Consider the following 26,113-nt stretch of genomic DNA (forward strand, 5'->3'; position numbering starts at 1 on the left):
GGCTGTTCTGTCCTAAAGCGTAAATCACCAAATCTTGTTTGTTGTTGCATCTGCCTTTTCGAGGTTTGGATTATCCATACCTACAGTTCCTTCCCCAGATTCTCTTCTCGTTAAGTTTTGCGTTCACCTTTCCAAGGTTCAGATTAACCATGTATCCATCCGCAAATTCTCTTCTCTCATCCACAGGGCCGATCTAGATGCCAATACATTTGCCCTTCCTATACGGGACTCCAAGGTGTAAAGCCAGAGCTGAGATCGACAGCCAAATTGTAACCCTTAGCACTGTTCTCCTTTGCCAGCCAAGTATCCACTTTTCCAAACTGGCTAGTGATTTTTGGGGTGGCTAGCTCGAGATCCCACACAAATATCTGGCTTCCAGGGGAAGATAGTCAGCATTTCCTGAAAGTCAGGCCCCTTTCAGGTGTCAGTGTGGGCACCCCTGAAATAGCAGTGTCTGAAGAATCAAGGCTGTTCTTTCCTCAAGTCTGCTTCAAAAGCTTTTTGTCTTGAGCGCAAATCTTTCTCCTGATGGCAGTCCGAAGGCCTCAACATCTCATGAGATCGAACCGCCGAACCTTGGCTGTTGGAAACCTTCCTGGCTTTGATTGGAAACTGCTTTGTCTCTACCATCACATCGCCATGCTGGGAAAACACACTGGTCTTTCTGGCAGCGGCTGTCCCTGTCCCTTGGAGAGTTTTCAGCAAATGAAATTGAACTGGGTAACGGTTCATCTGAGATGGGCAGTGGGAGAATCTTGAGGTAAATCCAGATTGACTCCACTGAGTTCTGCAGGGCTATGGCCAAATTCTGATCCCAGTCACACCAGTCTGAACCTGGAGAGTCTCCATTAAAGTTACTCCAGATTTCCTCTGGTGTAACAAATTTTTGTTGGAATCAGTGGAATTGATTGCAGATTCACACTGGCATCAGCAGATTCACTCTGGATTTACTCCTGGAGCAGAATCTGCCCCTTCCTGTAGAGTGACATTTGTGACAAATTTATTTCTCGCTGAATCATAACTGAGTGTGTGTCTTGTCCAAACTCCACCCTGTGCACAATGAAGACATATAAACCTGCCATTCCCCCTGCAACTCGCTAGATAGAAATACACCAGCCATGGGCTATAGACTCGAACCTCTAAACCCACTGAAACTGGCAGTTTCCTCTGTGTATTTTTTAATTCAACTTTAATACAGTGCCTAACTTTTCCTCCTGATGAGATCATCTTGGACATCAATTTTCCCTCTTGGGCGCGGAGGAGAAGAGAAGAAAAGGCCTGTTTTTAAAACCTTACACTCATGTGTCCCCTCTTCCGAGCGGGCTCTAAGCCAGAAAGCAATCTCTGTAGGGCCGTGATACATGGCATTTAACATGTGCCTAACAACTCAGAACTCCCCCAATTTGAAGCTGGTTTACCGATTTTTAAACCCACCAGCTCCTTGTTTGATTTTTTTTAACCGTTTCTGTCTGCAATGGTTTGTAACTTGCCTCATTTTCTCAACACTGATTTTAATCTCTGGGCTCACTTCTAGCTTTTGGTGTCAGAATAAATGTTTTTGCCAATCCGGCTCCACACGTGTGTGGGGAAAATGGGGACCTCCTGTCAGCTCAGAAAGCAAGATTTCAGGCCCGTGCTCTGGAATATGTATATTCGTCAAGGCTTTTAGGCTAGTCTCTCAAACTTTTCAAAGCTACCGTGGTCACTTAGAGACCCACAGGATTTAGAGAGAGGTCCAGATTCTCGACGGTATATAGACGTCTAACTCTGTTGACTTCAGTGTGTGTGTGGGCCACAGCACCTGTGTCTCGTTGGATCTCAGCGAGCCCTGCGTCTTTCCAAAGACGAGATTGAGCTTCAATGATAAATGGGAGTCGGGTTTCTAAATCGCCCTGGTTGGAAAGGCGCAGACCCGCCAACGAGGATAGGCTTTTGAAAAATCACAGCTTCACCTTTTGCTCATCCTGGAGGGAGAAAATCAATTTCAAAACCCATCTACTGTGGGGAATATCTGTCCTGGTAGCTGCCCCTGACCGGCATGAATCGCCCTGCCATCTGACCCCAGCAGCTGATGTATTTCGTTTTTCTTTTTTCTTTTTTTGTCAACACCTCCTCTTGATTTAACTCCAAAGCCACGAACTCTTCCCCTCTTAACTCCCCAGACATTCCCCATGAATGGAAAGCGATGCAAGACCATCTGACGGACTTCGATTTAAGAGTCAACCAGACCTGTGTCTTGTCTGCATCGCAACCTGTCAAAGTCCTCGTCCGTTTCTACTGGAACTCAGCCAACCTTGCGTTCAGCAATCACATTAAGTAGGTCTCTGAAACAGGTATCTGTCGTCTTGAGATTTCCTCCCTTCTGCCTTTGAGGGTTTGGATCTCTTGGGTATGGGGTGCTTTGGGATCTCTCTTCTCCCGTCCCAGCTGAACCATCGCTTTCTTGGAAATAACCCCCAAAGAAGGAATCTTCCTCCAGGTCGGGACACAGAGAATATCCAGAACTAGACATGGATGTAAAGCAGTTTCCAATGATCTCTGTCCAGCATTAGCTTCTGAGCCGAGAGAAACCAGATCAGAAACTCAGATGGGAGAAAAGATCACCCCATACATCTGTATTAGACAAAACCCACTCAGAACCGACTCCCAGAGCTCTAGGGTAGGTCAAAAAACACCCTCCCAAAAGTCCCCCCCCCCTTCTCTGTGTGTGTTGTCAAAGATCTCTCCAGCGGGGGGAGCTGAACGACCGTGTTCAGCTCAGAGAGTGAAGAAAACACAGACACGTTCCCCTGCCCCTTCTTCACCACAATGTGAGCGATTTCCCTCCGCGCGCGCTCTTTAATTTGCTCTCCTCGGTTCCCTACTGTACATATGTTAATAAGTTGTGGATTCAATACTTGGTGCCCGAGAGCACATTTTTATAAATGTCATTAAACTTTTATTGTTTAAAAAAAAAAAAATACAGGCACCCAATTGGGGCTTATTTATATTTTTTCTGATCCTGGTTGTGCGTCTTACGTTTTCGTGTGTGTGTGTGTGTGTGTGTCTCTCTCTCTCCCCCTTCTCCCCGCTCATCTGAGAGAGAGAGAGAGAGTGTGTGAGTGTGAGTGAGTGAGATTGGCTGGTTTTCCAATCTCGACCCAGGACTGGCTGGCCCAGGGGTGGGGAATGGGACATGGGGCCTTTACCCTCTAGGGCAGAGGTGGCCAGCCTGAGCCGGGGCCAGAATTTACCCATGTACAGTTCCAAAGAGCCCCAGTAATACGCCAGCAGCCCCCCCATCAGCTCCTGCTCCCAGCGCCTCCTGCCCCCTCCCCCCCGGCTGCCCCCCCCCCCAGCGCTGCCTCCCCCCCCCCCGGCTGCCCCCCCCAGCGCTGCCTCCCCCCCCCCCCCGATCAGCTGTTTTGTGGCGTGCAGGAGGCTCTGGGTGCCTGGGGGGAGAAGCGAGGGCACTGCAGGCTCAGGGGAGGGGGCGGGAAGGGGTGGAGTGGGGGCAGGGCCTGTGGCAGAGCCAGGGCTTGAGCAGTGAGCCCCCCCCGGCACATTGGAAAGCTGGCGCCTGTCGCTCCAGCCCTGGAGTTGGTGCCTAGACGAGGAGCCGCATGTTAACTTCTGAAGAGCCGCACGGGGCTCCGGAGCCACAGGTTGGTCACCCCTGCTCTGGGGGGGCCCGGCCCCGCTCCGACACCTGGCCAGGAGACTAGCTTGCTCAGGGGGGCGGGAATGGGACATGGGGCTTTTCCCCTCTAGGAGGTGTTGGCCCAAGGGTGGGGGACTGGCTGGCTGGGGGGGGTGCGGACTGGACCCCCCCCTTGGGGGGGGCAGGCTCTGATCCGACACAAGAGCTCATCACGGATCCCCGCCCTGCTGGTGGCAGACAGGCCGGGGCTGGCTGGCGAGCCCAGCTGTTTAGAAGCGAAAGTGTCTCGCTGGGTGAAAGAGGAACCCCGGGGTCCGGTTACGGTCTCCTTGCGTCACCTCCTCCTGGCGGGCGGCACAGGCTGGCAAGGTAAGAATCCACCCGGATCTGCCCGGTGCCCCCCCTTGTGGCTGGAGCTGGGGGGGGGTGTGAATCCCTCCTGGAGCGGCTGCAGCCACCAAAGGATAGCCGCCTTTTCCCTGGACTGGGAGGGGAGTGGGGTGTAGTGGTTGGAGTGGGGGGGGCGGGGCTGGGAGCCAGGACTCCTGGGTTCTCTCCCCAGCTCTGGGAGGGGAGTGGGGTCTAGTGGGTTAGAGCTGGGGGGCTGGGAGCCAGGACTCCTGGGTCCTATTCCCCAGCTCTGGCAGGGGAGTGGGGTCTAGTGGGTTAGAGCGGGGGGGGAGGGGGGGCCGGGAGCCAGGACTCCTGGGTTCTTCCTCCCCTCCCTACTCTTAACCCCACTCTGCTCCCACACCTGCGGCGATTTTATTTTAAATCCAGCCAGTGCCGCAGCTGGGCTGCTGCCCATTGGCCACAAGGGGCGCTCGGTGCATTTCCAAGGCGCTCCCCCTCCCCCCCGCGCCAGGTGGGGGAAGAAGGGGGGGCTCCCCCCGCCCTCCCCCCTCCGCCCCAGATCCGGTGAGGTGCTGGGAATAGGGAAGTGGCTCTGCTGTAGCGGAAAAAGGGCCTGTCAGTCACGGGGCCGAAACAGGTAGTGGGTTGGGGGAGGGGGGGGGGGGGGAAACGGGATCCCAGCCTGGAACTTGAATGGATCCAGTTGCCCCTGCACGTGGTATTCCCCCCCCCCTCCTGCCACGCTCCCCACGCCACTGGGGTCCCACAGGCCAAGGATGGGGGCCAGAGAATAGAAAGATGGGGCGGGGGGGGACGACACGGGGGCCCTGCCCCACGCGGGGGTGTCGGCTCGGATCCAGCCCAACGCGGTGACCGGGGGGAGCAGGTTCTAGGTTCTTGCTGCCCCCCCACCCCCCGACTGAAATCGCTTGGAGCGCTGGGGCCGCCCCGCCAGCACCTCCAGACTCCAGAGAGAAAGGGGAATAGAACCCAGGAGTCCTGACTCCTGGCCCCCACCCCACCTCCCTGCCCTAGGTGGGGATAGAACCCAGGAGTCCTGGCTCCCTCCCGCCGCCTCGCTCTACCCATTAGACCCCACTCCGTTCCCAGAGCTGGGGAGAGAACCCAGGAGTCCTGGCTCCCAGCCCCACCCCCTGATCTAACGCACTAGCCCCCACTCCCTTCCCAGAGCTGGGGAGAGAACCCAGGAGTCCTGGCTCCCTCCCTCCCCCTCGCTCTACCCACTAGCCCCTACTCCCTTCCCGGAGCTGGGGAGAGGACCCAGGAGTCCGGCGCCGCTGGGCGGGCACTAGGACCCGCAGGCGGAGGGCGGGGCGGCAGCTGTCAGTGCATACAAAGGCGGCACCATGGAGGGGCTCAGAGCCGGAGGATGGCACTGCATGGAGGACACAGCGGAGGGCAGCCGGGAACCCCGGAGTCCTGGGAGCCTAGGGCCGAGCAGGTACCGCGCCCCCCGCCGGGCCCGATCCGCCCCCTCCCGCGCCCCTGCGGGGGCACCCGTGCGCCTCCCGGGCTGCGTGGCCCTGGGGGTGCTGGGCTGGGAGCTGCGCACCTGGCTGGGCGCTTCCAGGACTCCTGGGTTCTATGTTGGGTTCTGGGTGGGGAGGTCTGGGAGCCAGGACTCCTGGGTTCTTTCCCTAGCTCTGGGTGAGGGGGAGTGGGGTCTGGTGGGTTAGAGCAGGGGGGTCTGGGAGCCAGGACTCCTGGGTTCTCTCCCCAGCTTTGGGAGGGGGGTGGGGTCTGGTGGGTTAGAACAGGGGGGGTCTGGGAGCCAGGACTCCTGGGTTGTTTCCCCAGCTCTGGGACGGGAGTGGGGTCTGGTGCGTTAGAGCAGGGGGGGTCTGGGAGCCAGGACTCCTGGGTTCTCTCCCCAGCTCTGGGAGGGGAGTGGAGTCTGGTGGGTTAGAGCAGGGGGGTTGGGAGCCAGGACTCCTGGGTTCTCTCCCCAGCTCTGGGAGGGGAGTGGGGTCTGGTGGGTTAGAGCAGGGGGGTCTGGGAGCCAGGACTTCTGGGTTCTCTCCCCAGCTCTGGGAGGGGAGTGGGGTCTGGGAGCCAGGACTCCTGGGTTCTCTCCCCAGCTCTGGGTGAGGAGGAGTGGGGTCTGGTGGGTTAGAGCAGTGGGGGCTGGGATCCAGGACTCCTGGGTTCTCTCCCCAGCTCTGGGAGGGGAGTGGGGTCTGGTGCGTTAGAGCAGGGGGGGTCTGGGAGCCAGGACTCCTGGGTTCTCTCCCCAGCTCTGGGAGGGGAGTGGAGTCTGGTGGGTTAGAGCAGGGGGGTTGGGAGCCAGGACTCCTGGGTTCTCTCCCCAGCTCTGGGAGGGGAGTGGGGTCTGGTGGGTTAGAGCAGGGGGGGTCTGGGAGCCAGGACTTCTGGGTTCTCTCCCCAGCTCTGGGAGGGGAGTGGGGTCTGGGAGCCAGGACTCCTGGGTTCTCTCCCCAGCTCTCGGTGAGGAGGAGTGGGGTCTGGTGGGTTAGAGCAGTGGGGGCTGGGATCCAGGACTCCTGGGTTCTCTCCCCAGCTTTGGGAGGGGAGTGGGGTCTGGTGGGTTAGAGCAGGGGGGGTCTGGGAGCCAGGACTCCTGAGTTCTTTCCCCAGCTCTGGGAGGGGAGTAGGGTCTGGGAGCCAGGACTCCTGGGTTCTCTCCCCAGCTCTGGGTGAGGGGGAGTGGGGTCTGGTGGGTTAGAGCAGTGGGGGCTGGGAGCCAGGACTCCTGGGTTCTCTCCCCAGCTCTGGGAGGGGAGTGGGGTCTGGTGGGTTGGAGTTGGCGGGGGAAGGGATCTAGGACTCCCTGTGCGGGGGGACGACACACCAGTTGCTCTGATGCATAGAAGCTGGAGCAAATTCAGCGTCTGAGAAATTTTCCATTTCCATCTCTGCTCGGTTAACCCCTTCGCGGCCCTTCCCGCTTGCATGAGAACAGGTGCTTCCCTGTCAGAGCCTGCAGCCCCATCCAGCCTGGCATCCTGCCCCCACCCTGCCAGCCAGGGGCCCATCTAGCCTGGTCTCTGGCCCCTGTTCTGGGCCTGGGGTTAACACCTCTCCTGGCTGGGGGCTGCGATCCGCTCTAAGAACTAGGGCCGCGTTTCCACCCTGGCTGGACTCTCACGCTCTGAAGTAATAGCACCTGCTCGTCTGGCTGGTCTCGTTTACATGAGACCGCTCACACCCATGCATCAGGGCATCTCTCAGCCGGGGTCAGGCAGCACCGCATGGCCCTAGTGGGTGCAGGGCACCTTCTGGGAGTGGCCAGATGGGCCCAGAGTTCTGTATGGGGGAGATCTGGGAGCCAGGACTCCTGGTTCTGTCCCCAGCTCTGGGAGGGGGGTGGGTTCTGGTGGATTAGAGCAGGGGGGTCTGGGAGCCAGGACTCCTGGGTTCTCTCCCCAGCTCTGGGAGGGGGGTGGGGTCTAGTGGGTTAGAACATTGGGGGCTGGGAGCTAGGACTCCTGGGTTCCATCCCCAGCTCTGGCAGGGCAATGGGGGCTGGTCGGTTAGAACAGCCTGGGGCTGGGAGCCAGGACTCCTGGGTTCCATCCCCAGCTCTGGGAGGGCCGGGGTGACGGCTTTACGTGATGGCGGCGGGTCAAGGGCAGAGCTGGTTCTAATCTCATGGCCATGCTCGCCCACGCATCTTATCTCTGCTTCACCTTGGCTACTCGCCTCTGGAAGCGGGGAGGGGGGCTCCGGGAGGCACCAACATGGGAACACAGCTACCGTGGGCTGGGAATGAACCCGGATGAGAGCCCTGGTGCTCAGGGCTGGCCCCAATGCCCCAGGGCGGCGCTAGGGGTTGCTGTCCTGCAGGGAGCTGAGCTCAGGTGCTGTTCGCCTGTGATTTTCCCAAGACCGGAGGGCTCCCAGGATGGGCTCCGTCTGTTCTTCATGTCCCAGCGTCCAGCCGCCCCGCCCTGGGTAATGAGCCAAGGCTTCTGAAGCGGGCTGGAAAGCGTCTCGCTCCCTGCCGGAAGGCGGCCGGGTAACCGTGAACACCTGGCCCGCCATACAATCTCAGGGTTGGAAGGGACCTCAGGAGGTCATCTAGTCCAACCCCCTGCTCAGAGCAGGACCAATCCCCAATTTTTGCCCCAGATCCCTAAATGGCCCCCTCAAGGACTGAACTCCCAACCCTGGGTTTAGCAGGCCATCGCTCAAACCATTGAGCTATCCCTCCCCCCTTGTCTGCGGGGCATCGGCACGACCCCGGCGCGGTGCAGCCCCGGCTTTCCGGGGGTGTGCCGTGGGGATGGTCTGGCCAGGCCGGGCCCATGAAACGGTTGATAAACGAGATGGATCTAACCTCTTCTGTCTCCAGAAGACGGGACGCACTGGCCTGGGCCGATCTGGGACAGATTCCACCCCGTCCGCTCTCAGCTCTGCCAGTGCCCCTCCCTCCCATCCTGTGTGGCCCCCCCTCCCCCCAGCTATGCCAGGGCCGGCCCCCTTCTCCCCACATAAGCCGGGGGCTTGCAATGACTTTTGCAGTGCTGGGGGGTGGGGTGGGGGGGGAATCTCTTCCCTGTCAACCGCCTGAAGTCTGAGCTGGTGTGCGGTGATCTGGGGACATCCCCTGGCAATTATTTACAGATACGAGAGCCAGCCATTTAATCCAAACAACTCAGCTGGCTGCGTGCCCTGCTGCCAAGGGGCAGAGCACGGGTGCGCTCCCTTCCGACCATGTTGGGTTAGAGCAGCGGGGGGCTGGGAGCTAGGACTCCTGGGTTCTCTCCTGGCTCTGGGAGGGGAGTGGGGTCTAGTGGGTTAGAGCAGGGGGGCCTGGGAGCTAGGACTCCTGGGTTCTCTCCTGGCTCTGGGAGGGGAGTGGGATCTAGTGGTTAGAGCAGGCGGGCTGGGAGCCAGGACTCCTGGGTTCTGCCCTCGGAGGGGGGATGGGGTTGGCTGGCATGCAGCATCCAGTCACTGACTGAGTGCAGACCCTGGCTGGCTGGGCTGCTGGGGGGCTGGGGGTGGATAATTTGTCCTGCGTCAGGGAAGCACGAAGTGATCCCTGTCATTTCCCTCTCCTAAGCAGGTTTCCCGCATTTACTGGCCTTCCTGTTGCTGGGAAATCGAGACCGGAACTGAGCCGTGCTTAGGGTGCTGGGCTGGGTGATCCAGACTCCTGGGTTCTATCCCTGCCTCTGGGAGGGGAGCGGGGTTTAGTGGTTACAGCAGGAGCAGGGCTGAGAGCCAGGACGCTTGGGTTCTATCTCTGGCTCTGCCTTAGACTCCCTGTGGGACCTTGCGCAAGTCCTGGGTTTCTCTGAGCCTCAGCTTCCCCAGCTGTAAAAGGGGGAGAGCGTTCTTGCCTTTGTCCAGTTAGACTGTGAGCCCTGCGGGGCAGGGGCTGGCTCCCGCTGTGGGTCTGGGCAGCGCCCGGCACTACGGGGCCCCGACGTTTTGTAGGGTGAAGGTGCTAATGCAATATAAAAACTCAACTGTAATGCATGCAGCTGAGAGACACCACAGCGGGGCCAGCCCTGGCTGCCAGGGGAGAGCGCCCCCCTACTGAGCCTTTGCCCTGATCCCCGCAGCACAGCGCCCCCTAGTGTCACACTGGGGCATTGGATCTAGCTTTTGCTGCTCGGGGAGAGCGCCCCCTGCTGATCCCCGTCCTACTCCCTGCAGCACAGCGCCCCCTAGCGCCGCACTGGGGCATTGGGGCCGGCTCTGACTGCCCGGGGAGAGCGCCCCCTGCTGATCCCCCACTCCCTGCAGCACAGCGCCCCCTAGCGCCGCACTGGGGCATCGGCGCCGGCCCTGGCTGCCTGGGGAGAGCGCCCCCTGCTGATCCCCCGCTCCCTGCAGCACAGTGCCCCCTAGCGCTGCACTGGGGCATCGGCGCCGGCCCTGGCTGCCTGGGGAGAGCGCCCCCTGCTGATCCCCCGCTCCCTGCAGCACAGCGCCCCCTAGTGCCGCACTGGGGCATCGGCGCCGGCCCTGACTGCCAGGGAAGAGCGCACCCTGCTGATCCCCCGCTCCTGCAGCACAGCGCCCCCTAGCGCCGCACTGGGGCATCGGCGCCGGCCCTGGCTGCCCGGGGAGAGCGCCCCCTGCTGATCCCCCGCTCCCTGCAGCACAGCGCCCCCTAGCGCCGCACTGGGGCATCGGCGCCAGCCCTGGCTGCCTGGGGAGAGCGCCCCCTGCTGAGCCCCCCCAGTCCTTACAGCACACGGCCTCCAACCGCAGTGAACCAGAAAGAGCCAGAAAAGGAAGTTCTTTGAAAAGCGACAGGACATGCTAAGGTCACCTCCAGACCGCTCTTTAAAATAGCCCAGCTGCTTACGGCAAGAAATGTTCCCTCTGAGACGCAGAGGAGGCTGGGAAAGGGGTTGGGCGGGCCATTCCTCAGCTGCCCCCCGCCCCGAGGTGGCTGCGTCTCAGGGCCAGGTGAGCCGTCCCCATGCGGCGTTTGGACTCATAGAATATCAGGGTTGGAAGGGACCTCAGGAGATCATCTAGTCCAACCCCCTGCTCAAAGCAGGCCCAATCCCCAATTTTTTTTTGCCCCAGTTCCCTAAATGGGCCCCCTCAAGGATTGAACTCACAACCCTGGGTTTAGCAGGCCAATGCTCAAACCACTAAGCTATCTCTCCCACCTATTTATGTGCGGCTGTTCCCCAGCTGCCCCGCCCCAGAAGTGGCTGCATCTCGGCATCCCTGTACAGCTGTTCCCTTGGTTCCCCACCCCAGAGCCAACCCAGCCGCCGCTTGTCCTCCCCTGTTGTTCATTGTGATGCGGAAAATGGTTTGGGCTGTTGTAAATTCAAGGGCGGCTTTGCTTCCTGGCTATTGACAAGGGCTCATAAACACACAGGCTTCCTTTTGTCTTTCGCTATTTCAGAGAGGAAATTGCTCTCCAGTCTGCTTACGGTTCCCACAAGCCGCAACCCTGAGGCGGGAACCCAGGCATCCGGGGTAGCAAAGCCGTAAATTATAGCCCTGGGAGTCGGCACCTGCCACAGAGGGGTCATTAAGTCTGGGACATCTGGGCCATGCCATTTGGGGGCGGGAGGGTCTCGGGATGTTGGCAGGCTGGGACCCAGGAGTCCGGGACCACAGTGCTGGGGGTTGATCTCGAGGGGCCCCGTATTTCCCAGGGAGTGAAGGGGACGGGAAGGAGGCATCCAGGGCAGAGAGAAAGGATTGGTATGCAAACTCCCCGCCTGCCCCCCAGCCTGAGCTCCCCCTGGCCTGCCATCTCCACCCCCCTTGCCTAACCCCCGTCCTGTCTCCCTTCTCCCCGCAGGGCCTGATGGAGTGGCACCGGGCCCGCCAGGTCTATCTGGTGACGGGCGGCTGTGGGTTTCTGGGCTCCCATCTGGTGCGGATGCTGGTGGAGCGGTCGTCCAACGTGGCCGAGGTGCGTGTCTTCGATCTGCAGCTGGATCCGGCCCTGGGGCAGCTGGGGACAGGTGAGGCACGGGGCGTGCACCCTCCCCCCCCCAATTCCCTCCAGCAGGGGGCAGGGCTGCATGGGGCTGTACCCCAGCGTTGAAACGGTCCCTTGGGGGAACCCCACCAGTAGGCCAGACCCCCAAGGGACCCCGCTCCCTTCCTTCAGAGTTGGCCCCGTGACCTCCCCACCTCCTAGACTGAGCTGTAGGTCTCCAAACCATCCCCCCTGCCCTCCTGGGACAGCTGTGAAAATAACAGAGGGAAACTGAGGCAGAGTGGGATTCTGGAAAATATTACAGGAAATCCCCACTTCATCCCTCCCCTCCCCCTTGGAGGCCGAACCAAGCAGGGGCGTGTTAACCCGTGTCCCGGAGGGAGTTCAAAGCCACCCACGGTATCTGCCAGCCACTTTCAGATCCTTCCAGCTTGGTTTCTTAACCACCAAACTCAGCGGCTGACACTCCGTGCGGAGCAGTTTCCCCTCCCCCCGGTAGGGCTGCTCGTTTAGATGATGCTAACTGGGTGTATGGGGGGAGGGGGAAGTTTTCATGCCCCCCCCCCCACCCAGCACCCATCTGCCACCCTGAAACCTTTGGGTGTGAAAGTGGGCTGGGTCCTGCCATGACCCCCTCCCCTCATCTGCCAGGGGGTGAGGGGGGCAGGGGACTCACCTTCCCCCATGGCTCAGCTGGCTTGAGGTGCCCATCCCCCTAAGCTGTGGGGGGAGGGAGGGAAGGACCCCCTGAGTATTTGGGGGAAGGGGCAGTGTAGGTTTGTCCCCCTGCAAAGCTGGGTCTTAACTGAGCCCTATCCCTGGGGCTCTGCTGGCCAGGGGCGCAGGGCGCTCCCCCACATTGGCAGGTCCCCTCCAGGGCTGTGTGCATGCAAGGACCCCGTTGCTCTCCCGCCCAGGGCAGGGTCCTCTCCCCCCCCCAGCCCCCCGGTAGGCTGTGATTTGGGCTCTGTTGGTTAAGGGAACCCCCCCGGGGCTGTGTCACACTCTGGGCAGGCGTCTCTGTGGCTGGCCGCCACCTCTCGGCTGCTTTCCCCTTCCCTGGGGCTTCTCCCGCCACCCGGCCCGGGTGAGCCTGCCCGCGTCTCCTGCCCCAGGCTCCGATCCCACCGGGCTCGGCTCTCCCGGCCAGGGCAGGCAGGCCGGGAGCTTGCTCCCTGGGTCACGGCCGCGAGCTGCAGGCACGCCCGGGTGACTCATGTCTTGCGTGCGGAGCTGGCTGGGGCTCGGTCCCGCTCACGGGCCAGGGTTGCTCATGAGCGTCCTGAGGCTCAAGGGCCTTTCCTCTGTGTTAGGGGCAAAGCCTGGGGAGGGACCGTCCGCTCCCTGCCAGTTCAGCTGTTCGCACTTTCGATGACGTCTCCACTCTGAGCCCTGGTTTGAACTTTCAGCTGGCACAGCTCCAGGGCCTGACTTGTGGCTCGAAGTGACGCTGTCTTTCCCGAGGAGGGCATCCAAGCTGGGGAGCCCCCACTACCCACCCCCTGCCCGAGCCGTCCTGTGTCTGTCCAGGGATCTGAGCCAAATAGCTCCGCACCTGGGCCCTTAGCCCGGGTCCCATGGCCCTGCAGCGTTTGAGGGGGTTGGAACAGAATCACAGGACTGGAAGGGACCTCGAGAGGTCGTCCAGTCCCGTCCCCTGCACTCACGGCAGGACTGAGTGTTATCTAGACCTTCCCTGACAGGTGTTTGTCCAATCGGCTCTTAAAAATCTCCAATGATGGAGACTCCACAACCTCCCTGGACAATTTCTTCCAGGGCGTAACCACCCTGACAGGTAGGAAGTTTTTCCTGATGTCCAACCTAAACCGCCCTTGCTGCAATTAAGCCCATTGCGTCTTGTCCTATCCTCAGAGGTTAAGAAGAACAATTTTTCTCCCTCCTCCTTGTAACAACCTTTTGCAGACTTGAAAACTGTTCTCAAGTCCCCCTCAGTCTTCTCTTCTCCAGACTAAACAAACCCAGTTCTTTCAATCTTCCCTCACAGCTCATGGGTTCTAGACCTTGAATCGTTTTTGTCACTCTTCGCCGGACTCTCTCCAATTTGTCCACATCCTTCCTGAAATGTGGCGCCCAGAACTGGACCCGATACTCCACTTGAGGCCTAATTAGAGCGGAAGAATTACTCCTCGTGTCTTGCTGACAACTCTCCTGCTGATACAGCCCAGAAGGATGTTCCCCCTCCCCCTTTTTTTTTTTTTTTGCAACAGTGTGATACTGTTGACTCATATTTAGCTTGTGGTCCGCTCTGACCCCCAGTTCCCTGTCCGCAGTCCTTCCTAGGCCGTCATTTCCCATTTTGTATGTGTGCAGCTGATTGTTCCTTCCTAAGTGGAGTCCTTTGCATTTGTCCTTGTTGAATTTCATCTTATTGACTTCAGACCATTTCTCCAGTTTGTCCAGAGCATTTTGAATTTTCATCCTAACCTCCAAAGCACTCGCAACCTCCCCAGCTTGGCATGGTCTGCAAACTTTATAAGTGTACTCGCTATGCCATTTTCATGCCAGGTTTCCCTCCGTCCTAGAATCTCTCCACCCAGTAGCGGTCTCCCCATTGACCATTGACCCCACTGGGGACCACAGGAGTCTGAGATCCAGGAGAGTCCAGCAGGAGATGGTGCTTGCGGTGGGATCCTCCCTGCCCCCAAGGGGTCTGGCTGGGTGATGGCTTTCCCCCCAGAGATCAATCCCAGAGTTTGCCCTCCCTGGCTGGGCGGTGGATGAGTGATCGCCTCCGTCCTGGGCAACCCTGATTTCATCGGACACCTGTGCCCTGTTTTCCTATAAACGTTGCACCTCCTCCTGAGATCCCTTGCAGGAGGTCTGCCCGCGTGGGAGCCCCCGATCTGGCCCACTCCCCTTCAGCTTACTCTCTGCAAATTGTCTGCCCACCGGCCTACGCTCGGCAGCTCCCCCAGCTTCCTGTCCAGCCACGTTCTGCCCTCGTGGGGGCGGATCTCCGAGAGTCGCTCCAACCCGGCCGGATTAAATGAATCCTCCAGTGGCGTGAGCCCTGCACCCGGCCCCCACTTGTGGAGATATTCTCCTGCTTGGGGGGGGGGGGGTGTCAAACCCTGAGTCCTCTGAACACCCTGTTAAGGTGTGATGGGGCCTTTGGAACTTCCCCGGCCACCCACCACTCTCGCTTTGGGACCGAGGAGGGGGTGCAAGGGAGGGGCCGGGCCGCGGGGCTGGTCAGGTTCAAAGTGCAGGACTTCTCGCCGGCCATGAGGTCGGCATCTGTACCCCCCCGCAACCCCTGTAAACTGAGGCAACAATTTGGTATCTCGGCTCCCTGCGGAATGGGCACCCCGAGGCCTTTCCCCAGTTACCCCTCTGTGGGTCCTCTTGCCCCTCCCCTACTCCAGATCCAGGAGCTGCCAGTGCTACCCCTCTCTCCCTGTCCGAGCGAGAGTGGGGCTTAGGCACCATTCTCCTGCTGTTTCCTTTGACTTTGTTTTTACTGCCCACAAGTCACTTCTTGCCAAATGCTCCTGGTGGATTGTGGATCCCACCGCTACCGCCACCTGTCCCGGAGCCACAGGACCGGTGTTACATCCCAGGTTTTAAACAGTCTCTTGGAGGGACCCCCGTACCTGGGATGGACCCCCGAGGGGTCCCACTCTTCCTTCAGGGGCGGCCCGGCAGCCTCCCTGCCTCTGAGACGGAGTGTCTGGGCTCCAGCCCCCCCTGCTTTGCTCCTCTAGCCCTGCCTGGCGAGTCCAACTCAGGCAGACCCCTGGGTGTACAGGCGTGTCCACACTGCAGGACCCACGGCACCCAGCCAGCATTGGCAGGGACATCCAGCCACCTTTTCCAAGCAGCGCCAGGTTTATTGCTCACTTGGCCTCCGGCCCTGGCCCCCCTTAGCTTCGCCCAGAGCCGGGAGTGAGTGCCCAGCTTCCTCCAGGAGCACCCCCCCGCTTTATCCTCTGCTGGTCCCAGCTCGGGCCTCATTCTCCAGGCAGGGCCAGGCTGAGTTCATCCCTGCCACCCGGCCTGAGCTTCCCGCGGTTGAGCATCCTGGGAGCTGAGCTCGTCTCTGCGGATCCCTGTTGATCTGGGTCATTTTCAACCCATCCCTTGCTGCGTCCGAGACAGCCCGGTGTCCGACCCCTCCCCACCCCGTCTCCTATGCTGTTCCACGACCAGCGTTAACCCTTTTGTTCCCCCACCCCAGGCAGCCAAGCAAAGTACAGAGGGAAACTGAGGCACACATGGGGGAGGTCCTAAAAATAGTATAGACCATTCCCACTTTGTCTCCAACCCACCTGGCCCGATTCCCTCCAGCAGGGGGAAGTACATGTGGACACACAGACACACACGGACACTGAAGGAAGTAACATGTTTTGCTGGTTCCTATCTGAGGGCTCGGCCTGCAGGTGGTGATCTCAGAGTGAGTGTGTGTGTGGGGGGGGATCAGACAGCTGGGTGGGGGAGGGCTGTATCTCCAGCTGCTGCCTCTATGGGTCAACCCAGAACAATAGCATTTGTGTCTGTGTTTTGTGTGTGCTAAGTCACGTAGTGTGTGTGCGTGTTGGGTGGGGGTGGGGGGGGGCAGTTACTCAGGCATCCTGACTCCCAGCTCCAGAGTGCTCAACACTAGTCCCTAGGATGCCTGGGTTCTGTACCTGGCCCTGGAAGGGGAGTGGGGTCTGGTGGTTAGAGCAGGGAGGGGCTGGGAGCCAGGACTCCTGGATTCTATCCCAGCTCTGGGAGGGGAGTGTGGGCTAGTGGTTAGAGTGGGGGGGGTGGCTGGAGCCAGGACTCCTGGGTTCTCTCCCAGCTGTAGGAGGGGAGTGGGGTCTGGTGGTTAGAGCAGGGGGATGGAGTGTCTATTTGGTTTCCAGCAGCACCCACGCTGTGTGGTCAGCGTTTGCCTTGCGCCTGACCCCTTGAAGGCAGCGGAGAGCTGCTCCCAGGCAGGACCAGATGCTGTCAGTGAGCTGGAGGCAGGAGCAGAATTGATTCGATCCTGAGCTGGCTGGGCCCTGCCATTTATGGTCTTGGGCCAGGCTCTGGACTTGTTCACCTTGGCAACACCCCAGCATAACCCAGGCAGGCCTTTAACCGGCATCCTACTCCCGCCAGCCCCTGCCCAAAGAGAGAGAGGTGAAATGGGAGAGCCAGCAGAAAGAGGGGTGCGGACCAGGGCTGGGCTGGCAGGGGGCTGCAGGTCGGGTGTGAGGGGCACTGGCAGAGCTGGGGGGGAGCCCAGGGCTGGGCTGGCAGGGGGCTGCGGGTGGGGAGTGAGGGGCACCGGCAGGGCTGGGGGGGTCAGGGCTGGGCTAGCAGGGGGCTGCGGGTCGGGAGTGAGGGGCACCGGCAGGGCTGGGGGGGGTCAGGGCTGGGCTAGCAGAGGGCTGCGGGTCGGGAGCGAGGGGCACCGGCAGGGCTGGGCTGGCAGGGGGCTGTGGGTGGGGAGTGAGGGGCACCGGCAGGGCTGGGGGGGGCAGGGCTGGGCTAGCAGGGGGCTGCGGGTCGGGAGCTGGGGGGCAGGGCTGGGCTGGCAGGGGGCTGTGGGTCAGGAGTGAGGGGCACCGGCAGAGCTGGGGGGTAGGGCTGGGCTGGCAGGGGGCTGCGGGTCGGGAGCGAGGGGCACCGGCAGGGCTGGGGGGGGGCAGGGCTGGGCTAGCAGGGGTCTGCGGGTCGGGAGCTGGGGGGCAGGGCTGGGCTGGGGGGGGTAGGGCTGGGCTGGCAGGGGGCTGCGGGTCGGGAGTGAGGGGCACCGGCAGGGCTGGGGGGGGGCAGGGCTGGGCTAGCAGGGGGCTGCGGGTCGGGAGCTGGGGGGCAGGGCTGGGCTGGCATGGGGCTGTGGGTCGGGAGCGAGGGGCACCAGCAGAGCTATGTATTAGGAAACTTCCATTGGAAGAAACTGGCTTTCAAACTTGCTTTGCTCCATAAGATAAATTAATCACGGCTCCGGTTCTAAATGCCTGGAGAGTTTCCACTGGATTCCTGACTGGAGCCAATTAGACAGGGAATCAAGTTTTTTCTGAGAAAAGAGAGTTGAGAAATCACCTTTCATCTGGGCCTCAAATCCCACCCCACACCCCCCGGAGCCAGCCAGTCCCCACCCTGGGGCTGGATCGGGGCCGGCGCCCCCTAGAGGCGAAAGGCCCCATGTCCTGTTCCCCACCCCCCTGAGCCAGCCAGTCCCCACCCTGGGGCTGGATGGGAGCTGGCGCCCCCTAGAGGTGAAAGGCATCCTGTCCTGTTTCCCATTTCCCAAATCTCCCGTGCTTGCGTGATCCTCTCTCTGCGGGAGGATGTCCCATTGTCTGTTTCCATCTGGTGGCTCATATCGGAAAATGTGTTTCAAGGCCGGAGGAACGTCTCCTTCCCCCGAAGGCCGAGGAAACAGCTGGAAGGCAGGGATGGAGAGACACGCAGGGGTCAGGTGGTGGCTGGACAGGAATGCGGAGGGGGGCTGGCACTGGATGGGAGCCAGGAATCCTGGATGACACCCAGCCCAGATGGCAGGAAAGAGGATCGGTGACTGTCAAGACACCAGTAAAAGAAGTGACCCCACTCTCCTCCCAGAGCTGGGGAGAGAACCCAGGAGTCCGGGCTCCCAGCCCCCCTGCTCTAACCACCAAACCCCACTCTCCTCCCAGAGCTGGGGAGAGAACCTAGGAGTCCGGGCTCCCAGCCCCCCTGCTCTAACCACCAGACCCCACTCCCCTCCCAGAGCTGGGGAGAGAACCCAGGAGTCTGGGCTCCTAGCCCCCTGCCCCATTTCAAGCCCTCTCACCGGGGCTCTGTCTCTCTGTTTCAGAGAAGGTGAAGGTGAACCTGATCCGGGGGGACATCAGTAGCCCCACGGACGTTGGGGCTGCTGTGAAGGGGGCGGACGTGGTGATCCACGCAGCCAGCTTGGTGGACGTGTGGGGCAGGGTCCCGCCCGAGAAGATCACAGAGGTGAACGTTCACGGTATGGGAAGGGGCTGGGGCAGCGCACGTCGCTGGGGGTGGGGTGGGGGGGCCGCTTTGCTCCAGGGAGCGCGGCGGGGGTGCTCTCTCCTGGCAGCCAGCCTTCCTGCCTCGCGCTCGATAGCGCCCCCTGCTGGCTCTGGAGTAGCCGGGAACACCCCCCCACCCCCAACAGCCAGCACCCCGTTGAGGCTGAGCCTGGGACTGCAATCCTGAACGTCTCCTCTCCTTTCCCGCTCCTCGGAGCGATCTCCGCTGCTCTTGGCTCGGGCCGTCTGTCTCGCCTCCAGGTTTCCACGGAAAACCCTGAGCTTCGGAAAATCCCTCCCATGCAGCCCAGTGACTAAAGAGGGAAGAGGCTGCAGGTGACGCCTCTGCGAGCTCTTTACCAAACACAAATAGCGTTACTGGGTGGGCAAGTGAATCCGGGGGGGCCCACTAGCCCCCGCACGAGCCCTGCCCAAGGTCCCGGCCCCAGCAGCCTGATCCACCTCTTCTGAGGAACAGAGAATGATTCCGGAGCTGGAGAATTTAGGTGCAGAAGGGAAACTGAGGTACCGTGGAGTCTTGGCTCCCAGCCTCCACCCCTCTGGCTGCTCCGGGACCTGGTGCAGGGGCTGGGTTGTGGAGGAGAAGGCTCTCATGCCAGGCAGAGTTAGGGGTGCGCAGAAACCTGATTAACCCCATGTTTTCCTTTCCCCCAACCCCCACCTCCAGGGACCAAGAATGTGATTGACGCCTGCATTGAGCATGGGACCCAGTATCTGATCTACACCAGCAGCATGGAGGTTGTGGGCCCCAACACCAAGGGGGATCCCTTCTACAGGTACCTAGGTTCCTGGCTCCCAGCCCCCCCGCTCTAACCACTAGACCCTAGTCCCCTCCTAGAGCCAGGGACAGAACCCAGGCGTCCTAGGGGTTAAAGGCCCTCATCCTTAGGAAGGAACAATCAACTGCACAAACACAGAATGGGAAATGACGGCCTAGGAAGGAGGACTGCGGACAGGGATCTGGGGGTCATAGTGGATCACAAGCTAAATATGAGTCAACAGTGTCACGCTGTGGCAAAAAAAGCGAACATCCTTCTGGGCTGTATCAGCAGGAGTGTTGTCAGCAAGACACGAGCAGTAATTCTTCCGCTCTACTCCACGCGGATACGGTCTTAGCTGGAGTTTTGGGTCTGGTTCTGGGCGCCACATTTCAGGAAAGATGTGGACAAATTGGAGAGAGTCCAGAGAAGAGCAACAGAAATGATTCAAGGTCTAGAAGCCATGAGCTGTGAGGGAAGATTGAAAGAACTGGGTTTGTTTAGTCTGGAGAAGAGAAGACTGAGAGGGGACGTGAGAACAGTTTTCAAGTCTGTAAAAGGTTGTTACAAGGAGGAGGGAGAAAAATTGTTCTTCTTAACCTCTGAGGATAGGACAAGACGCAGTGGGCTTAATTGCAGCAAGGGCGGTTTAGGTTGGACATTAGGAAAAACTTTGTAACTGTCAGGGTGGCTAAGGTCTGGAATAACTTGCCCAGGGAGGTGGTGGAGTCTCCATCACTGGGGATTTTTAAGAGCAGGTTGGACAAACCCCTGTCAGGGATGGTCTAGATCAGTGGTTCCCAAATTTAAACAACCCGCGAATCCCTTTCACGAAAATATCAGCTCTCGCGAACCCCCTCTGAAAAATGAACATTTCCAGGGATTTTCTCCCTTGCCTGAGCATAAATTACAGATGTGGAGTTCTTCGAAATAATTTGGTACCCTCACTGCACACCATTTAGTATTACATTATTACGTATCGTTGCATTAATTGTGTTACATTATGAAAACGGCAATGCTCTTCCAAGACTTCACGGCCGTAGCTTCTATCTCTTTGATTAAGCCTCCTCCGTGTTTTATCAGGGAGTATCAGACCTGAAACAGCAGGAAGGTATTTAAGAAGCCAACGCAATTAAAGAGTTCCTCCCCCAAGCCTTCGGGTCTTGAGCAGTCCAGGAAAACAAACGCCCGGCTATAGCAAAGCTTCAAGGTGTTTTGCCAGGAAGTCGTGGTCACGGGCTGCCAGCCCCCACGCCCGGGGTCTCTAGGGATGGCTCTGTCCCTCATTCCCGAATTTTTTCTGAGATGCATTTCACAAACCCTCCAAGGGTTCATGACCCCCCAGTTTGGGAACCACGGGTCTAGATCATACTTCGTCCTGCCGTGAGTGCAGGGGACGGGATCTCTCGAGGTCCCCTCCGGTTCTGTGACTCTGTGGTTCCATGACTCCCCGCCCCTCCCTGCCTGCGGTCTCTGGCTCCCACCCCGCCTCAGCTGTTTCCAGCCCCACCCAGGGCTTCCCTCAGGGGTCCCACCCCAGCCCCATGGCAACCGCCACACGAAACAAACACACTGCAGGCACTGGGCATGTTAAGCCGTGACGCCCTTCCCGGGTGCCTGGGTCCCGTTCCCCATCTTTGTCTCTCCCCGCCCCGGCCCGGGCTACGCCTGTCTGTCATCCCGGATGCCTGGGTCCTGTTCTCATATTCTGAAGCTTTTCAGGAGGCAAGCAGCTGTGCTCTGTTTGTTTTTTGCTGCACACAGTTCCCGTGCGGCCCTTCCAGCTGTGGGTGGCTGGGGACAGCAGCTTCCACCCAGCGCTGGCTGGGGGTTGTTTCAATGTCCCTCCATTGCTTGGAGCTGGCTGGGGGGGTTCCAGGGTGGGGTGGTGGGGAATAGCGGAGGGGGAGAGGCTGGGCAGGTGGCCATGTGTCACGGGGTCCCCGGGCGATGCTCTGGAGCTGCCCCCTACGCAGCCAGGCAGGACTCGGGGGAAGTCTCCTCTCTGGGAGCAGCCTGTCTGCGGGACACACAGCTCCCCCGGCTCCATCTTCCTGGGTCTGACCTCGGAGCATTCAGCCTCCTCTGCCCCTCCGTGCGCTTCCCACAGCCAGTCCGCCCCGGCGGGGTCCTGGGGAAGCCAGAGGGTCCTGCCCCCCAACTCTGCAGTCAGACGGGACTCTCAGCCAGCCAGTAAAAGAGGTGGTTTATTAGACGACAGGAACATAGTCTAACACAGAGTTTGTAGGTGCAGAGAACAGGACCCCTCAGCCGGGTCCATTTTGGGGGGCAGTGAGCCAGACAACCACGTCTGCACCTCACTCCATGTCCCCAGCCAGCCCCCAACTAACTCACCCTCCAGCCCCTCCTCCTCTGGGCTTTGTCCCTTTCCCCGGCCAGGAGGGCACCTGATTCCTTTGTTCTCCAACCCTTTAGCTCTCACCTTGCAGGGGGGAAGGGCCCAGGCCAGCAGTTGCCAGGAGACAGAGTGTCGGCCATTAATGTACACTGGCCCTTTGCTCTGCAACAATTACACCCTCTTATCCCACCGCCTAGAGACTTAAGAAATGCCTAGGGGAAACTGAGGCACCCCTACAGTATTCAGAGGAAACATTAAGAACAGTCCCACTTCATCACACCATGGTCCAGAGCAAGACGGGTGGTGGGGGTGGTGGGATCATAGCAGACTGGGAAGGGCTTAAGGGGAGGGGGGCGGGGACTGCCAGAGCTCAGAGCAAGGTGATGGTGGGGGTAGTGGGATCCCAGCAGAGGGGGAAGGGCTTAAGAGGAGGGGTGCGGGGACTGCCAGAGCTCAGAGCAGAGGGATGGTGGGGGCCGTGGGATCCTGGAAAGGGGACAGGCAGGAAGGAAGTGGCACTGCCCCTGAGTGCCTGTGTCTTGCCCATTGCAGGGGGAATGAGGACTCGGCCTACGATGCCCTGCACGAGCAGCCGTACCCTCTGAGCAAGGCACGGGCCGAGCGCATGGTCATTGAGGCCAATGGGATGCCTGTAAGTAGCCCCCAACCCCCTGGCACAGCCCCTGGGATGGGGAATGAGACCTACGCATCTGTTAGACCCCCCTCGCCATGGACCTCTGCATCCTCTGTCCCGTAACCCCACAGGAGGAAGGAAATGGGACCCAGGTGTCCGGGTCAAGGAACGGTCAGCACCTCTAGGGAGCCCCCCAGCACCAGGGAGGGAGTAAATGGGACTCAGGTGTCCGGGAAAAGAAATGGAACCCAGGCATCCAGGACTAGCCCACTAAGGACTCTGCAGCCATCGGGGGGGTGGGGGGTGGGAGAGAGATTGGGTTGGGGAATGGGACCCAGGCCTCTGGGAGGGCATCACACAGAGCACTCAGCCTCTGGGGAGTGAGGGGATGGGACCCAGGCGTCTGGGTTAGGGCCTGGGAACCCAGGCATCCTGGTGCTCACCCCCATGTCTGCCCACAGCTGGGGGGTGGTCGATGGCTGGTAACCTGCGCCCTGCGCCCCACGGGGATCTATGGGGAGAAACACCCACTAATGAAGGAATTCTACGAGAAGGGGCTGCAGACGGGACGGAGGCTGCTCCGGGCCATTCCCGTCAGCACCGAGCACGGCCGGGTCTACGTGGGTGAGTGAGAGCATGGTGCCCCTCACGCCTGACCCACAGCCCCCTGCTAGCCCAGCCCTGTCCCCCTGCCCAGCCCTGCCAGTGCCCCTCACTCCCAACCCGCAGCCCCCTGCTAGCCCAGCCCTGCCCCCCCACTCCAGCCCTGCCGGTGCCCCTCACTCCCGACCCGCAGCCCCTGCTAGCCCAGATCCCTCCCCCCCCAGCTCTGCTAATACTCCTTGGTGGGGGGGGGGCAGGCACCGGTGTGGTTTGTGCATGTAGATGCAGGGAGACTGTGCAAATGGGGCGTGGTCCGGGGGCGGGATTATGTGTGTGTAGCACTGCCCCCTGCTGGAGGGGATTGGGCTCGTGTGTGTGTGTGTGTGTCTGAGCGATGTCGCCATCTAGTGGCTGCAGCTCACAGGCAGGATTGAATTCCTGGCCAACCACGGGGAGATGTATCTTTGGGAGGGGGGATGTGAGAGCCCCACTGTCTCCTCCTGGGGCGGATCAGGGCTGGGCGTTTGACACCCACCCCCCCTTGTCTCCCCTGCAGGCAACGTGGCCTGGATGCACGTGCTGGTGGCTCGGCAGATGCAGGACGCCCCGGTGGCCATCGGGGGCCAGGTCTACTTCTGCTATGACGCCTCCCCCTACAAGAGCTACGAGGACTTTAACATGGAGATCCTGGCCTCCTGCGGCTTCCGCCTCGTGGGCTCCCAGCCCGTCGTGCCCTTCTGGCTCCTGCGCTGCCTGGCCTTGGCCAACAGCCTCATCCGGCGGCTTCTCCGGCCCTTCTTCTCCTACGCCCCCCTGCTCAACCCGTACACCCTGGCCGTGGCCAGCACCACCTTCACGGTGCAGACGGACAAGGCCCAGCGCCACTTCGGCTACCAGCCCCTCTACACCTGGGAGGAGAGCCGAGCCCGCACTGTGGCCTGGATCCAGGAGGTCGATGCCCAGAGAGAGGCGGGGAAGTAGGGCGGGTGGGAGCCAGAGCGGAGCGGTGGACTGGGCAACCGGGTCTCGATTCCAGCCTGCACGTATCTTTGCAATGAATCCAGCTCCGGAGAGGGGGATCCAGATCCAGGTGTTGTTCCAACCCACCAGGGTCAGTGCCAGGGGAGCAGGAAATCCAGATCTGGGTTTTACTTCCGCGGGTGTCAGGGCAGGGGATGTGTTAATCCGGATCCGGCTTTTGATTCAGCCCATGGGTGTCTGAGCAGGGGATGTGGGAATCCGCATCGGGTTTTGCTCTGATCCTACCTACAGCCTTCCAGTGAGTCCGGCTCCATGGAGATGGATTCCAGATCTGGGTTTTGCGTCCAGGCTGTGCCCCTCCGTGCCCAGGAATTTGCCAGTCCAGGTCTTGTCTCATCCCAGCACACGGGGGACTTGGGATCCAGATCCGTGTTGGACTCCGGGAGTCCAGCTTCTGCTTCCCCCCCCAAGTGCATGACTGCAGACCAGCCCACTCTGTTTGCAAATGGAGCCAAATCTGGATTTTGTTACCATCCTAGTGCTTTGGTCCAGATCCCCAGTGCACTTTGGGTGAGGAACCGGCTCTACTGTAAAGGGCTCTGGACCTGGAGTCCCCCCCCCCAAGACCCATGTCATCACAGAGGAGGGTCAAACAGCTGGACCCGGATCGTACTCAAGAAATCTGGGTCCTGGACTCCATTCTCCATGGAGATCCAGCTCTGGGCTTTCCTTCCCACCTATGTATTATCTGCCGGACTAGACTCCATTCTCCATGGAGACCAACCCGGGTATTACACCTCTTGGATTGGAGTCCATTCCCCATGGAACTCCAGCTCCAGGCTTTCCTTCCCCGCATTAATACCTCTAGTCCAAGCATTAATTTCCTCAATAGTTAATAATAATAATTAATAATATTTTATTATGACTAATTCTAATAAGAGGCCTAACGCCTACAGCCCATTACACGCAGACACACCAAGCAAAGTCTGGTAACTTATGTATTAATTAAACTGTTAAAGGATCACTTGATAATGGATAAAAGATTATTTTTGTAGGGTCGGAAGGGGACTGGCTGGTTCAGGGGGTGGGGAAGGAGACACGGGGCCTTTCCCCTCTAGGGGGCGCTGGCTCCCATCTGGCCCCAGGGCAGGGGGCTGGCTGGCTCAGCGGGATGGGGAATGGGACACAGGGCCTCTCCCCTCTAGGGGGCGCTGGCTCCCATCTGGCCCCAGGGCAGGGGATGGGCTGGCTCAGGGGTGGGGAATGGGACACGGGGCCTTTCCCCTCTAGGGGGCGCTGGCTCCCATCTGGCCCCAGGGCAGGGGACGGGCTGGCTCAGGGGGTGGGGAATGGGACACGGGGCCTTTCCCCTCGAGAGCCAGGCTCTGGTCCTGGCTGTGGTGCGGTGACCGGGCCACGGCCAATCCCTCCCCGTCCCCTGTGACAGCTAAACGAGCCTGGCTCTAATTATCCCCAGCCGCCGCGCTGCACTCCGGCTGCCAGCCCCCGCACTTGCTCACCCCTGGCCCTCTGCAACGTGAAACCTGCCTCCCCCGCCCGGCGCAGTGCGGGCACGGCCGAAGGTCGCCGGGTTTGTTTGCAAATCTTTGACTTTAGTCCAAATTTCTTCCGGCTTCCGCTCCCCCCTGCGAGCCCAGCCCTGGGCTCCCTGCCAGCTCTGCCGGGGCCCCTCACTCCCAATCTGCAGCCCCCTGCTAGCCCAGCCCCGCCCCCCCCAGCCCTGCCAGTGCCCCTCACTCCCCACCCGCAGCCCCCTGCCAGCCCAGCCCTGGGCTCCCTGCCAGCTCTGCCGGTGTCCCTCACTCCTGACCCGCAGCCCCCTGCCAGCCCAGCCCTGGGCTCCCCCCCAGCCCTGGGCTCCCGCTCCCTCTATTGCTGACCCTCAGTTTTGCCCTGTAGCACCACTGCTGTCCAGAGCAGTGAATGAAGCGAGCACTTGACGTTGGCAGCCTGAGCTATAATTCAGAGCTTAAACAGGCGCCGGCCTCCCTGAGAACTGCCTCTGTTCTTCCATCCATAATCCCCCTGTGCTGAGAGAGCCTGGTGGGCAGGGAGCCAGGACTCCTGGGTTCTATCCTGGCCCTGGGAGGGGAGTGGGGTCCGGGAGGTCAGAGCGGCAGGGGGTGGGAGCCAGGACTCCTGGGTTCTATCCTGGCCCTGGGAGGGGAGTGGGGTCCGGGAGGTCAGAGCGGCAGGGGGTGGGAGCCAGGACTCCTGGGTTCTATCCTGGCCCTGGGAGGGGAGTGGGGTCGAGGAGGTCAGAGCGGCAGGGGGTGGGAGCCAGGACTCCTGGGTTCTATCCTGGCCCTGGGAGGGGATTGGGGTCCGGGAGGTTAGAGCGGCAGGGGGTG

General features: G+C 60.5%; 2 protein-coding genes across 4 annotated transcripts in view; both read left to right on the forward strand.

Moving 5' to 3' along the window:
• SETD1A (SET domain containing 1A, histone lysine methyltransferase) overlaps nt 1–2,901 on the forward strand; it is a 46,770-nt gene extending 43,869 nt beyond the window's left edge. The window contains exon 21 of the mRNA XM_074954280.1: nt 187–2,901. The gene's annotated coding sequence lies outside the window, so the exon portion shown is untranslated. The remainder of the gene's footprint in view (nt 1–186) is intronic.
• Nucleotides 2,902–4,541: 1,640 nt separating this feature from the next.
• On the forward strand, nt 4,542–24,758 carry HSD3B7 (hydroxy-delta-5-steroid dehydrogenase, 3 beta- and steroid delta-isomerase 7). Of its 3 annotated transcripts, none has more exons than XM_074954283.1 (7): nt 4,542–4,631; nt 11,262–11,427; nt 18,202–18,357; nt 19,074–19,182; nt 22,076–22,175; nt 22,619–22,781; nt 23,317–24,758. In XM_074954283.1, exons 2-7 carry the CDS (start codon nt 11,268–11,270, stop codon nt 23,739–23,741), a joined length of 1,113 nt encoding a protein of 370 aa, XP_074810384.1. In that variant the 5' UTR covers nt 4,542–4,631; nt 11,262–11,267; the 3' UTR covers nt 23,742–24,758. The 3 variants fall into 3 exon arrangements, with proteins under 3 accessions (XP_074810384.1, XP_074810383.1, XP_074810382.1); XM_074954282.1 differs by lacking the exon at nt 4,542–4,631 and adding an exon at nt 5,337–5,456; XM_074954281.1 differs by lacking the exon at nt 4,542–4,631 and adding an exon at nt 7,734–7,927.
• The last annotated feature ends 1,355 nt before the right edge of the window (nt 24,759–26,113 follow it).

Source organism: Natator depressus, chromosome 6 (genome assembly GCF_965152275.1).
Source record: "Natator depressus isolate rNatDep1 chromosome 6, rNatDep2.hap1, whole genome shotgun sequence".
NCBI classification, from domain to species: Eukaryota; Metazoa; Chordata; order Testudines; family Cheloniidae; genus Natator; species Natator depressus.

Bases quoted from the DNA above. Each gene is read 5' to 3' on its own strand.
- HSD3B7 (XM_074954281.1), top strand. From the start codon at position 7,742: ATGAACCCGGATGAGAGCCCTGGTGCTCAGGGCTGGCCCCAATGCCCC. The intron at 7,928-11,261 runs GTAATGAGCCAA...TTCTCCCCGCAG, and splicing joins GTCCAGCCGCCCCGCCCTGG to GGCCTGATGGAGTGGCACCG. The intron at 19,183-22,075 runs GTACCTAGGTTC...TGCCCATTGCAG, and splicing joins AAGGGGGATCCCTTCTACAG to GGGGAATGAGGACTCGGCCT.